This window comes from Lepus europaeus, chromosome 2, assembly GCF_033115175.1.
Source record: "Lepus europaeus isolate LE1 chromosome 2, mLepTim1.pri, whole genome shotgun sequence".
Classification (NCBI taxonomy): domain Eukaryota; kingdom Metazoa; phylum Chordata; class Mammalia; order Lagomorpha; family Leporidae; genus Lepus; species Lepus europaeus.
The window spans coordinates 93606522-93621387 of NC_084828.1; the positions used below are offsets into that span (position 1 = coordinate 93606522).

At 47.0% G+C, this 14866-nt stretch overlaps 1 protein-coding gene across 3 annotated transcripts in view; it reads right to left on the reverse strand.

Annotated features, from left to right (window-relative positions):
* ABCC5 (ATP binding cassette subfamily C member 5) overlaps positions 1 to 14866 on the reverse strand; it is an 89969-nt gene that overhangs the window by 56726 nt on the left and 18377 nt on the right. The window contains exons 3-8 of one of the 3 annotated variants that reach the window (XM_062210471.1): positions 9245 to 9402; positions 8896 to 9051; positions 8084 to 8231; positions 3042 to 3275; positions 2724 to 2897; positions 1642 to 1789 (exon numbers count right to left, since the gene is read on the reverse strand). In XM_062210471.1, coding sequence (XP_062066455.1) covers positions 1642 to 1789; positions 2724 to 2897; positions 3042 to 3275; positions 8084 to 8231; positions 8896 to 9051; positions 9245 to 9402 — 1018 coding nt within the window. Of the gene's footprint in view, positions 1 to 1641; positions 1790 to 2723; positions 2898 to 3041; positions 3276 to 3869; positions 5712 to 8083; positions 8232 to 8895; positions 9052 to 9244; positions 9403 to 14866 lie in introns of those variants that run through there. The other 2 variants (XM_062210486.1, XM_062210480.1) reach the window with 2 other exon arrangements.

The window sequence follows — 14866 nt, forward strand, 5'->3', positions numbered from 1 at the left end:
CATTTGGGGTCTTTTTCTGATTCTTCTTGTTGGTTTCTTGGGTTTAGAAGCAATGAACATATTAACTGTATCTACAATTGGCAGTTTCATTTGCTTAGCGGACTGCTGTTCGGTTCTGCCTAGGGAATTACAGGAAACGATGGCACTGGGAAGCTGGAAGGACTAAGATTCCCTAGAGTGCCCACTGCATGCTGGCCCTGAGACAGCAGCTTTCACACCAAACCCCACAAGGACGACTGGAAGTAGATGGGGGAAATGCAATTTCTATAGGCAGAATGGCTTTTCTTAAATGCTTTCCAATAATATACAGCATTAAACAGTAGGAAGTAGGATGATAAAAATGGTAAGGGACTTTGAAGCATAAAAGGAATTCTCCAGAGGGGCTGATGCTCTGATCTTAAATGTATTGCTGCTGCCCAGGGCATCGGGAAAACCTCACTGCTTTGTCACATGTATTGACCACATCCATCGTGAGCAAGAATGCTTGCAAATGAACACACTTAGGCGATGGGAGCAAAGCCAGAGCTGAAGGATGAGTGGCATCTCAGAAGGAAGATCATAAAACCATGGAATCTGAGAGCCCAGGAAGAGACTATGGACAGTCATCCTGCCACCAACATACTTAACAGATGCCCACTTAGAATTCCACTTGGGTGGAAACAAACAAGCTATTTAACAAAGCAGCCCAGGCCACTGCTGGACTTCAGAGAGTAGCCACCGCCTCTGAATGCTTCTTAACCTAACAGCCCTTATGCAGAAAGCGCAGAGTGCAGAACTGGACGCGACATTCCTGGAGGTTTAATCACAGAAACCGGAACAGCTGCCTTGATCTGAACACTGCACGTTGACTACAACTGACATTATGTAATGGCATTACAGCATTTACATTCAGTCAGCTAACGATGAGGTTATGGTCCATGAACAGCTCTTATCTTCTCTATTAAATCAGGCTTGCTATACCTATGTATTCCTTTTTAAACTCTAAAAAGTACTTTTAAATATACTACCTGTTTAAGGCCCACTATTCCAACTTTTTTTTTTTTTTTGAGGCTTTTTTGAATATCCAATCTGAGCTAATTCTTCCTCCCAGCATTGTGGCATTTCTGTATTTGATGAGTGTATGCCTGCATTCAATTTACACACCAGGAGGGGGCCAGGCACCATGAACCTTGGGACTCAATATAAATCAATTATTTAAAAAACACAAACAAGGAGGCAGAAAAGCCCCTAGTGAGTGGCAGAGCTAGAACCAGAGTCCAGCTGTCCTGATTCCCAGTTCACCCATTGGGTAGTGTCATGCAACCACCTGTGGTATGTTTACCACCATGGAGTAGAGAATGCAAGAATAAAGAACGCTCATCTGATACTGTCTCCTGTAACATCCTCATGGCCAGGCCAGGAGAGGGTACACAAAGGGACTTTGGAAATGAATTAAGCCTGGCTAGCTGTTTATCTCCCGGGTCTTACTTTCCCCATCTGTGGGTCATGGCGATGGGCTCCAATCACTAAGATTCCTCGTGAGCCTAAAAATTCTACCGTGTTACGATCTGACACTGGGAGCCCTGGCACCTAATGTGCTCAGGGAGCAGAGTATGTGAACAATGAACCCAGCACATGCACATATGGGATCTTTAAACTCACTTTGAACGCTTTGAGAAAACGCTTTGACCCAGGCATACATTTTAATGAATTTAATGTAGGTGAGAACTTCATTCATCTTCTGCACGCGGTCGTCTGTGGCAGCTACACACTTTCTCCTGAAATATGCAGTGAGCCGTGATGCAAACATCTGCAAGGAAAGGCAACGCCAGGCAAGTCAGAGCCCCGCCAGACTGCAGAACGCCTAATCTGCTCCAGGTTTTCTAAATAAAACAAGCATATGATCCTGTTTTCTGGGACTGGCAGCTTCCAGGGGGTGGTGCTGCTTTCTTTCTTTCTTTTTTTTTTTAAGTGATCTATTGAACTATAATCAAATATTACTTAATTCTTATCTCTTTGTAAGGCAGTCAAGACAAATATTTGTTCTCAGAGATTACAGACACTGAGTGACACCAAGGAGGAAGCAGGGGACGCAGTAGGCAGCACCTTGCAGGGGGAGCGTGATTCACACACTACTACTTCCTGAGGGCATGGGTACCTGCAGGCCTTCTCCTTCATGGGGACTCTCTCCCTCTGTTTGTTTTTGTGTTTGCTTTTCTGTTTGGTTTCAAGAGGCAGACAGACAGAGACAGACGGAGATCTTTTATCCTCTAGTTCACTTCCTAAATGTCTGTAACAGCCAAGCCTGGGCCAGGCTGAAGCTGGGAGCCCAGAACTCAAGCTAGGTCTCCCACGTTGGTGGCAGGGACCCAAGTACTTGAGCCATCCTCTGCTGCCTCCCCGTGTGTGCATTAGCAGGAAGCTGGGATCAGAAGCAGAGCCAGGACTTGAACCCAGGCACTCCAATACGGGATGCAGGCATCCCAACTGCTGCACCAAATGCTCATCTTCAGACTGTTTCTAATGTCATTGGGAACCACTGCCTTTATTCAAGTGACACCTTACTTCCGCTCAGGTAGACTGAGCACGTCTACCTCTAGACTCACTTAAACCAGGCACCAGATACCTTCTTTGAGAACGTTTCCGATCAGAGATTCGACACCTCAGTGATGCCTACTAGAACCCAATGGAAATAACCCGTCTCCTAGGAAACCTGCCAACATTCAGCCAGGAAACGTACTCACCATTGCTGGGTAAAAGAGGATAAAGACAGCTGATCCCAGGAAGCCTGTTGGTCCCAGAATAATTACATTATAGACCATGCCTAAGATGGCAACCACGGGTCCGCCAGCCAACAAGCTGCCAACGGCAGCTGCCTCAAACATCCTCTGGCCGTCGTTGGAGCAAATGTTGATGAGCTACGAGATACAAAGTGCAGTGAGGGACGACTCTGCGAGGAAGAGGAAGAGGAAGGGCAAGCGCCGGCCCCAGAGGAAAGACATGCTCAAGCCAGGAAGCTGCACTCTGCCAGGGAGCAAACACCGCCCCCGTCCGCCCCTCACCTCGCCCAGGGACTTCTCCTTGATGTTCTTTAACTTAAGGATCTTCTTAAATGCCATGGTCAGGATGGCCCCCCGCAAGCGGACACCGGTGCGGTAATTCAACGCCCAGGTCAGGGCGAGCGACCAGGATCGCACGATTTCTGTGAGGAGGAGGCCCAGGACTAACAGCAAGCTGTACTGTAGGTTAGACTCTGTGGCCTGGGTATACTCCAGGAGGTGCTTCACCACGAAGGCCTACAGGGAGAAACACACAGCACTGTGAACCCCTCCACAGCACCCACACACAATGCCACAGGTTTACGTTAGGTTAGAAAGAGTAGGCAGCTCGGCTGTGTGGCGATGAGCACGCCCTAAAGGAAGACACGCATCTCGGGTGGCCAGGTACTACTGACCACCCGCGGGAGTTCGTTTACTCAAGGGCATCTGGCAGGAGGTGGGTCGAATTTGAAATCTGCCTGTTAGGACACCATGAAAAGCATTGCTCTTTCTAATGTAACATAAACCTGTCCATGAGCTGAAATTCATTCTAAACACATGGTCACTCAAAAGTATATATTTGACCTTATTCCAGTATCTGCACACATGGATATAGTTCTTTAATGAAATCAAGACCTTTCTTTGTATCGTTTCAAACGTGCTTATTTGATAAAAAGGAACAGTGTACCTACAGTTGTACTGGGGAAGAGTGAGAAGTGCATTTGCAAAACATTCCTGAAAATAAACATCAGCAGTTTAATAGTACAGAAGAGAGCAAACAAAGCAGACCACCAAAAATCCAGAGACCCTCCCCGGGCCCTCCCCACGCCCCACTCCCTCCCAAAAACAAAAACATGTTACCTCAGGTAGCGTATGTCTAACACCACCTGCAGAGGGAAGGCAGCCAGCCCCCAAGAACCACCGAGTGCCACCTCCAGCTCTGAGGTCCTGCAACGCCGGGGCACACACTCACACGAGGCACATTCAGCGACAGTATCAAATACCAGGAAGTGGGGAGCAATGTATTTTTATTGAAAGTGAAAAAATAGATAGATATAAAAGTACCATCTGCAAAGAGCATCTCACAAACACTGTACAACAGGTGGAGCATTGCAGTAACATACAATGGCACATACAGAGTCAAGGTATACAGGGTTAGCCATCTAACAGGTCAGCTGGCCTCCGGCTGTGGTTTTCACTACACACCACGGAGATACAGAATAGAACCAAGATCTGTTTCCAGAGTCCGAGGTGGCTCGTCAGGCTGACAGCACTTAATCGGTTAGGGCTCCTGAAGTTGCAATCATTCTGCAATGGAGTGGATTCTCTAGGAACAAAGACCTTGCTGCTAAGGAAAGAGAATTAAAAAACAAAACAAAACGAAGAACTCCCCCCTCCCCATCGGAAGGTACTCTGCTTAACACTGCTGGGGCTCCTCGTGCCCTAGGCTGTGAGGAGCTCGCTCTGCTCAGGACAGAATACAGAATGCTAGGCCTCTAGGAGAAACGGATGGCGGCCCTCAGAGTCTTTTCAAGTCCTTGTAGCTAAAGTTGAGCGTGACAAAAACAAAATCAAACCGACCACCACAGAGGAAACGTCAAACTGATCCCCCATCCTAAGGGAAGAAAAGAGAATTAACTCAAAACCCATCCACCCGTCTACCCCAGTTCCTTACAGCAAAAGGTTATGGCCGCTGTGGGCCGGTGCTGAATGACGGACAAAAATGGAGGCCAGGCCCAGCTGTCCTGAGGTCACTAACGCTGTGTTTCGGAAGCCAGACTCTGAGTTAGCTTGCATTTCTCGTGCTTCCTGAGAGTCATACCAGACGTCCACAGGTGCTAGGAGATCCCCCCCAAAACCCCAAAACCAGGCTTATGTCAAGTCCCAGTAAATAATCTGACCAGAGAATCAGAGAGGAGATATTAAGATCCCAAGAGCTACCGAGTTCCACCTCTCCCTCCCTCAGCTGTTAGGCTGATTCCTTCCCTCTGTATGGGTCGCCACTGCCCACGGCTGCATTGCTGGTTTACTAGCAAGAAGAGTGGCTTCTTTTCCAGGACACAATCCAAAAAGGCGGAACTGAGCCACAGGCCCAGAGACCCTTTTTCCTCACGTGAAGCGACTCAGTAAGATGGCAGTGCAGTGACGCGTTTTCTCACACACCACGGCACGGACGGCCAGGCTCCAAAGGAAGGCGCGAAAGGACAGCAGGTTGTTGTGTGGGCTTCCTTCCTCCCCAGCCCTTAACAGTGCCGATTTCAGCACGGGGGCAATAGCATGAGCGCCTCCCAGAAGGGAAGAGCGGGGAAGGCGAAAGACATAATGAACGTTTACACTTTGCAAAACTTTCAAAGGAGGGGGGGAGAAAGAGCAAACAGCAGATTAAAGACTTTCCAACACACAGGGTTTTTAAAAAGCAATTGACATTTCAAACCATTTTGCATGGGGTACAAGAAAAGAAAAAGGTTTTCATGAAAAAGAAAATCCAAACAAAACTCAGCTTTTTAAAAAAGTGATCAACGTATCATTTAAATCTAAACAAACTGGGAGAAAACTCGAGACTGTCAGCATAGCTGCCTGGCTGCGGAAAGCATCCCCGGTGAAGAAACGTTACCTTACCTGAACTCTTGGCGAGAGATTCTGCCCAGCTGGCCTCTCTCATTCTGACCGCAGAATACAGCCATCCTGAAAATTCTAAAGAACAGCTTCTGTCACTGGTACCACTACAGAGAGACTCCCCCCAAATCCAGATCCTGACAGCACCAAGCAAGCTGCGGCTGGAGAGAGGCTGAAGGCTGGGAGACTTACCTCTCTAAAGGCTTTGCACTGTCCTGTCCCCAGAGGCCCCGGAGCCGAGTTAGCATCCACTAAGAGACCGCGCTGCAGGAGACAGCCCTCTCTAGCAGGTCTACAGGGTGGACGCTAACTCTTTCCACACAGATCAGAGATCAGGCCTGGTGTTTTAACTGTCTTAATCCAAGAAGGCTCCAAGGCGTCTCTGTAAATTTAGCGGTCTGGCTACTGCTTCTGGGTCAGGACCGTACCCTCACAGATTCTGGTATGCCACTAGTATTATGGTGACCTCCGGGTGCCTGCACACAACCTTGGATGCATAAATGTCCAGTGTCAGCTGGCCAGCAGTGTAAGACAAAACAAAACACACCATTTGATTGTGTTTCATTTGGTCTGGGTATGGCTACCAAAGTTCAATGCGACCTGGGAGTGGGCGGGGCTAGAAACAACAATGCTATATTGGGGAGCCCATATTTGGCAAGTCTGCTCTTATAGAGATTTTATGAGAACACATTAAGAATACATTAAGCCAATTGGAAGGTTGTACTAGCTTAGAAAATGTGCATAAATCCTCGAAAGGATTTCAGACAGGAGGTCTGCTCACTGCTGGTACTAATCTCAAAATCAGCCTGATTCTGTAATTTCCAGTGAAAAAGAAATGTATTAGAACTGGAGCTCCAAGAGACATTTGCATTTGTCTACACTTTCAATTTTTTTTTTTTAATTTAAATCAATGAAAGAGACTATGGAAGGGCCCACTGCCCTCTCCCGTGTTTGGGGACAGAATGCTGGGAACTGACATTGGCCTTATAGTGCTCTTCCCATTTTGGGCAGCGTAAGGAAGAGTGTGCTGCTGGTCTCCTCTTCCAGGAAGGCTCTCGGCTTTCCCTGGCTTCTCTGAGAGTTTGAGAGATCAATATCCTGGTGCCACCACATCATAAATGACAGCTGAGGAGCACACAGGTGCTCAGGGTAGTGCCTGGAAAGCTGCCAAGCTGAACACGCCTTGGTAACTTTTTTTTCCCACCAAGCCAAAATAATTGAAATCCCAACCATCCGTGGAACTGTATTTTAGGGGGGAGCCAATGAAGTTCTTGCCTTGGCCAAATGGAATTCCGAAAGCCCATTATGACCTTTCCAGACAGCCTGCATACCGTGCCACCCTGATGAACGAATGCTAGCACGGGCCAGGGCAACCACCAGCCCTGTAGTGACACAATGACAGAAGCTCTTCTTAGGGGAAGCTGGCTCTATGCACGTGTTTGCCATTTTGGTCAGTAACTCAACACATCATTTCAGTGCTATGGTCTCACTTACTTAAAACTTACATAAAAGTATGTTAGTTGTCAAGAAATATAGAAACCCAATACCAGAAGTGTTCTCTGCTTCAGAAAAGAGATCAAAACTTTATAAAAAGGCAACAAACATTTAAAAAACATGAAAGTAACAACTGTGAATTAGTTTTACCTAATCACCACGCACCTTATGCACATACTTACCCGAACCCTGAGCTTCAGCTTACTCATACACACTGCAAACACACAGTGCAAGCAGCACTACCGCTCCGATGCCTCAAGGCAGATGTGTAGAGAACAGATTCAATCAAAGTCTCAAGTGTAAGGCAGCACAGCAGGTGTGAGAAACAGGTGCCCGGAAAACCGTGGGGCTGTCAAAGGCTCCCATACCCATGCTGCTTTAGCACAGACTAGGAAAAACACCATAGCTGTCACCCCAGCACTCGCCACACACTTGAAACCATAGACCAAAACCCGAAAGGAACTCCACGTCAAACTCGACCATATTCCAGTTTCTTGAGGACTCATGGGCCACAGAACCATCCAACATGTGATATCATGTCTCCGATCGCGGGCCAGCTCGCCGGCCTGTGCCACACAACACCACTCTTGCCCACTCACAGCACTGCCAAGACACACTTGCCCAGACCCGGTCTGAGACGGTCATTTCACATCAACACACGACTACGCAGCACGGTCCTGTCTGTGCAGGGCCAAAATCAGTTCAGTTGCATCCCCGCCCCGGGAAAGCAAATCCAGTCCATCTTTCTCTGGCAACACTGCACCCTCATCCCTCTGGCTGCTGACAAGCCAACCATTCTCTCCAAAAGTCTCTGACCCCTTTCAACGGACCTGGAGCTGTCTCCAAGGTTGCTAGCTAAGCCAGTGGTGAGTACAACCCCTGCAACGGAACGAGAGGGTTAGAGCTGGCCGGGGCCGGGCCCCTGGAGACTGCCAGAAAGGATGGTTAGAACTTACTGGTCCACTGAAGCCAGCCAGCTGCGTGATCATCAGGCACACGATGGACAGGATGAGCCTGGTGCGGCAGAAGATCCACACGACCCTTCGCAGGGACGCAGCGTCTGGCCCGGCTTCTTTCAGCTCTTCTTGCCACAGTCTCTCTAATCTTAACAAGGGCACAGTCCTCCGTTACCCATCTCCCCAGTGGGAAGCCACACCCCCTCGCCTCCCTCCTGACACCCCTTTTTGTCTCCAGTTGCTGTCACCACTCACACAAGCCTCCTCTTAATAAGGTTCTGTGCGCACTTGCTCACCTTCTGAGGACCAACTACCCTCTGCGGGTAACTATGCATCTGTGCTGCTTGGGGAACCCTTTCTGCACCCGCTCAGCACACGGAAACTGAGGCACACACAAGCCTGCCTCCCACCCCACAAAGGGATCTAGCCCAGAATATATGAAGCTGGTCTGTGGGTCCAAATGGCCTTTCTCAAGGGACCCCCCAGCCCTTTCTGAAGGCTCCTGGGATGCAATGCACAGTTGTAAACTAGATTTTAATCATGACAATCGGCTACCACAAAAATGTATTCTGTCACAAGGCAGCAACATAATCTCCCGCAGACTCAGGAAGAGAAGCGGGGCTGAGAGAGAGAGAGAAAGCCCGTGGTTAAAACAGGATTAAAGTGAAATAGGAGATACAGAAGAGCAAAGAGGAAGCCATCCCCAGGGGACCCTCCCGCCCCTGGACTGCTCAGCTCTTTAAAGGCCACTGCTGGCCCCGCACTCCTAGCTCAGACCCTGCGGGCCCGGTGGGTGGACCAGCGACACCTACCTTCGACAGTTCACGTCTGAGGACTCGAATTTGGACAAAGACCACACGTCCTCCATTAAGAGCTCCCCCTTCTTATGGGCCACGCGGGCCAGGGGAGAAAGCCAGGAGAAAGTCATACAGGAGAAGAGCCCAGCATTGTCCACGGGGTGCTGGTGTCTAGGGAGAGAAAGCCCAAGTCACAAGGCTATTAGCACATGCGGGCAGGCCAGCGGCGTTTCAAACATGCTCTCTGGTCCACGAATCCCCTGACCAAAGACAGGCCACCCCAATCTCCTCTAATCTTCACCTGAACGCTCCAAATGGCTTTGGCTGCTTCAGCTGTGAATGGCCGACGGGAAGTGCTACTTACTTGGAAGTGGTCCGGATGGGCTTCAGGGTGCTCAGGCCATGGTGGTACTTTCCCTTGGGGTGCTCCTCATCCAGGATTCTGAGCTGAGAGTGCATGGAGGCGTCCAGGGACAGGCCCTCTGCTCGGGCTGCCGTTTCCAAGGCATCCTGGCATTCCAGCTGTGCCAGCAGACAGGGAGTGAGGCGAGAGCAGTTAAAGGACATTGGACGGGCAGGAGAGAGGCCCAGCTAACTGATTGAAGAGCGCAAACCTCAAACTGCTCCATCTTAATTAAGAAATTCCAAGGGATATTTGTGTTGTACATTCTAAAATTTACAATATGTACACGGATATTTTCTTAAAAAGATTTACTATTTATTTGAAAGACACAGTGATAGAGAGGAAGAGACAGAGAGATCTTCCATCCACTGGTTCACTCCCCAGAGGGCTGCCAATGGCTGGGGTGGGCCTGTCCTGAAAGCAGGAGCCAGAAACACCATCCTGGCCTCCCATGTTGGTGGGAGGGGCCCAAGCACTTGGGCCATCTTCCATTGCCTTCCCAGGTACATTAGCAGGAAGCTAAATTGGAAGCAGAGCAGCAAGTGCTCTGATATGGGAAGATGACATCACAAATGGTGGCTAAACCCACTGTACCAAAATGGCAGCCTCTCAAATTTTTTTTTAAAGATTTTATTTACTTGAAAGGCAGAATTATACAGGGCTGGGGGGAGACAGAGACAGAGAAAGATTGATTGATCTTCCATCCATTGGTTCACTCCCCAGATGGCTTCAACAGCCAGGGCTTCACCCGGTCTCCCACATGGGTGGCAGGCACTCAAGCACCTGGGCCATCTTCTGCTGCTTTCCCAGCTGCATTAGCAGGGACCTGGATTGGAAGTAGAGCAGCCAGGACTCAAATATGAACCCATATGGGGTGCTGGTGTCGCAGGCAGTAGCTTAACCCCCTGTGCCACAACATTGACCCCTAAAATTTGTTTTTAACTACCAAAGTGTTTTATCTTCTGTTTGCCAGTGTGGGCTGAGAATCAATTATTTCACTACTAACTGCAAATTCTATGGCCAATTTTCTATGATAAAAATTTCACAAGCAGCGCTGCCACAGGGAAAGAGCCAGGATACACTCTGGTCTCTCTCTCATCAGCAACAGGGAGAGCAGAACAAGGGCTTTCTCCCAGCTACAGAGTTAGAGAGCTCCACTCCCTCACCGTGACTTGCAGTGAGGATCTCATAAACTGAAATACAAAGTCACATATAAAGCTCATAACGTGAATTAATTAGATTAACAAAAGCACATGGAATTCAAGATCTGACTGGCAGAAGAAGGCAGACCACAAATCTGGACACACCTCTCCTCATTCACCCTAAAATCAACTCAAAGTTTGTGCTCTTCTGCGGCAGTCTTTATGTTCCACAATCTCCCCATTTTCCTTTCTCTCTGGACAGTGTAACTCACATCATCACAGATATTTCCAGCAATTACTGAGAAACAGTAATGAAGAACAGGTGAGAAAGCTCAGCAGTGCAGCAGACACATGGAGCCTTGCACAAAGCCACCTCTTTGCCACAAACAGAGGAAACCCATATCTTAAGGTAGATGAAGCGGTCGAGTTGGTGCACAGGGGCCACCTACATGCCAGAGATCAAGGTTCACAGCTTAGTCATGTACCTTTAGATAACTGCTTGGTATCAGGGAAGTGCCCAGCCCTGGGAAGCACAATCACTTCATTCTGACAAAGGAAGTGATTAACAGCACAACACGAAAAATCAGTCAACATCAAGAAAAGAATCCATTCTTAGGCCTCTATGTGTAAGGCGAACACTTAATTTAGTGGTTAGGAACTATGATATTTTATAATGAACTAAAGATTGCCGAGATTCAAGCACACAATAAAGCTTTGTCTTACTTTTATGCTGCATATAATTAAAAAAAAAAAAAACCTATTGAGTTGAGAAAGGAGAAACAAACACTAAAAATGAAAACACATCTAGCATGAGTGGATACTGGGACTGTATACAGAGCAGGTACAGAAAGTTAGAGAGATCAGCCTTGTTTTGACAGCCAAAGCTTTAGAAAACAAAAGACTAAAGAACATTCATGTCTTGGAAGGCATTACAATAATCCCATTCGATTTTCTCCTGATATCAGCCTTTGCCACGTCACTGCATTGCAGATTAATGACTTGCAGTTGTAAGTTGGGTGGAAGCTACTAAATGACACAGTTAAATGGATATTTTATATTAACCAATGTTAAGCATACATTCAGGGGGCATTAATTACATTCATAATGTTGTACAACCATTGCTACTATGTCCAGAACAAATGGATTTTGAAATCCAGAAATTTCCTTTGGACTTCAATGAGGTCCAAAAATCACTGCTGGAACCATACTTGGGGTTTGGAAAACATATCCACTTTGGATTTGTTTTGGGGTAGAGATCTGACATCTTGTTTTAACTTTGGACAACATGCGAAGTATACAGAACAGTTTGACATTATTAATGATTCAAACATTAGTTATCATCAAAATCACTACAGCAACTTTTTACGTTCCCACCAACAATTGTATGCGATCCAGTTTCTCCACATCCTCATTAGCACTGGATATTGGCACCATTCTTTAGTTCAGCCATTCTAATAGGTGTGCCATGCTGTGTCCTGTGGGTTACACCTACACTACCTCCCAGGATGAAGGATGCACTGCATCTGTGCTTATTTGCTACCCACATGCTTTCTGGTAAGGTAACTATAAAAGATTTTTTTACTTACTTCCTAAGTAAGTAATGTCTTTTAGTGCTGAATTTATTTTTATTTGTTTAAGGATGTAATTATCTGAAAGGCAGAGTTACAGAGAGAGAGAGAGAGACAGAAATAAAGGTCTTCCATCCACTGGTTCACTCCTCAAATGGCCACAATGGCCAGGGCCGGGCCATGCTGAAGCCAGGAGCTTCATCCGGGTCTCCTACATGGGTGCAGGGACTCAAGCACTTGAGCCATCTTCCACTGCTTTCCCAGGCACATTAGCAGGGAGCTGGACTGGAAGTGGCGCAGCCGGGACTCGAACTGGCGCTCATGTGGGATGCCAGTGCTGCAGGCATCTACCTCCTACACCACAGTACCAGCCCCTGAATTTATTTTGTTTTATTTATTTACTTATTTGAGAGACAGAGACGGAGAGAAAGAGTGCATACGCTCCCCATCTGCTGTGTTACTCCCCCGACACTGGCAAGAGCATCGTGCTGGAATCAGAGACAGAACCAGAACTCAATCCTGAGCTCCCACGTGGATGGTAGGAACTCAACCACTTGGGCCATCACTGCTGTCTCCCAGGTCTGCATTAACAGGAAGTAGAAAGCTGGAGTCAGGAACAGAGGCAGGTATTGAACCTATGAACTCCAATATGTGACATGGGCATCTTAACCACCAGGCCAAATGTCCCCACCCCCACCCCCCAGTGTTGAGTTTAGAAAGTGCTTTATATAGTCTGGATTCAAGTCCTTTGTCAAATAAAAGATTTGCAAGTATTTCTTCCATTTTTCAGTGTGTTTTTATCTTCTCAATAGGGCCATTTACAGAACCAAAGTTTGTGGTTTTAGTGAAGTCTAATTTCTAGATTTTTTTTCTTTTATAGTGTGCTTTTACTATTCTATGAACTCTTTGTCTAATCCTAAGGTATGAAGACTTTTCTATAAATTTTTATAAAAATTTTACAATTTTACATTTAGATTTATGATTCATTTTAAGTTAATTTGTATAAGGTTTAGGTAAAGGTGTTTTTTTTTTTTTCTTTTGCCTATAGATATCCAACTGTTCCAATACAATTTATTAAAAAGACTATTGGTGGCAGGTGTTATGGCACAGTGAGTTGTACAGCCACTTGGGACTCCCATATCCCTTACTGGAGGGCTGGTTTGAGTCCCAGCTACTCTGTTTCTGATCCAGCTCCCTGCTAAGGCACCCTGGGAGGCAACATATGATGAATGGAGTGATTGGGCCCCTTCAGCCCCATATGGGAGACCCACATGGAATTCAGGGTTCCTGTCTTTCATCTGGCCCAGCCCTAGCTGTTGTGGGCATCTGGGGAGTGAACCAGCTGATGGAAGATCTCAATATGTCTGTATGTCTGTCTCTCTGTTATTTTGCCTTTCAAGTAGATGAAAATAAACATTTTTTAAAAATACTGTCTCTTTTCCATTAAATTGCTTTTGTACCTGTTCCCAAAGTCAGCCATACTGGTAGAGGTCTAGTCCTGGATTCTATTCTATTGATCTATTTGTCTGTCTCCACTGATACCAGTGGCTTGAGTATTGTAGCTACAGAGTAACTCTTTTAAAAAAAAGATTTATGGGCCGGCGCCGTTGCTTAACAGGCTAATCCTCCGCCTTGCGGCGCCGGCACACCGGGTTCTAAGTCCCGGTTGGAGCGCCGGATTCTATCCCGGTTGCCCCTCTTCCAGGCCAGCTCTCTGCTATGGCCCGGGAAGGCAGTGGAGGATGGCCCAAGTCCCTGGGCCCTGCACCTGCATGGGAGACCAGGAGAAGCACCTGGCTCCTGCCTTCGGATCAGCGAGATGCGCCGGCCGCGGCAGCCATTGGAGGGTGAACCAACGGCAAAAAGGAAGACCTTTCTCTCTATCTCTCTTTCTCACTATCCACTCTGCCTGTCAAAAAAAAAAAAAAAAAAAGATTTATTTATTCTATTTGAAAGGCAGAGTTACAGAGAGAGATAGGCAGAGGCAGAGAGGGAGAGAGAGAGAGGGAGAGAGAGAGATGTCTTCCATCCACTGGTTCACTCCCCAGATGGCCACAATGGCTGCAGCTGGGCCAATCCAAAGCCAGAAGCCAGAGCTTCTTCTGAGTTTCCCATGCAGGTACAGAGGCCCAAAGGCTTGGGCCATCCTCTACTGCTTTCCCAGGCCACAGTAGAGAGCTGGATCAGAAGTGGAGCAGCGGGGACTTGAACCGGTGCCCATATGGGATGCTGGCACTGCAGGCAGCAGTTTTACCTGCTACACCACAGTGTCGGCCCCCAGAGTAACTTACAATATGGTATTATGATACCTCCTACTTTATTTTCCTTCTCAAAATTATTTAGGCTATTCTAGTTCCTTTGTCTTTCCAGGTGAATCAAGCTCAAGAGGTCAGAGATTTTGGGGGAAATGTTTTGACTCTACAACATCAGAAAAGGGAAACTTGGTATTCCAAGTTTTGTGCTGACATGAGAATAACATGCTATCATTCAGAAGAAACTAGAATCTTCATGTCTTTGATTTGTTCTTCCAACAAGTAAGTTACTCATCATCACCTCCTATGTGTAAGCCTTCCAGATAGTAGGAACAAGAATTTGCCAGTTTCTAAATGTACAGCACACTAATTTCAATTTCTTCATCTCTAAAATGCCCAGTGACAGTTTTCACCAAAAACTATTATCAGAAAAATGAATGAACTTAATAATAATTACTAACCCTCTAACTCCCATTGGTTTTGTTCCTTTGACGATACATAACAATGCCACATTCCACCACCTCCCGGGTAATGAGTAAGTTACTGCCTCTACAGCAGAATGCCAAATTCAAAGTCTCTTTAAAAAAAACTCAAATGTCCCCAGGTTTATCATTAAGTACT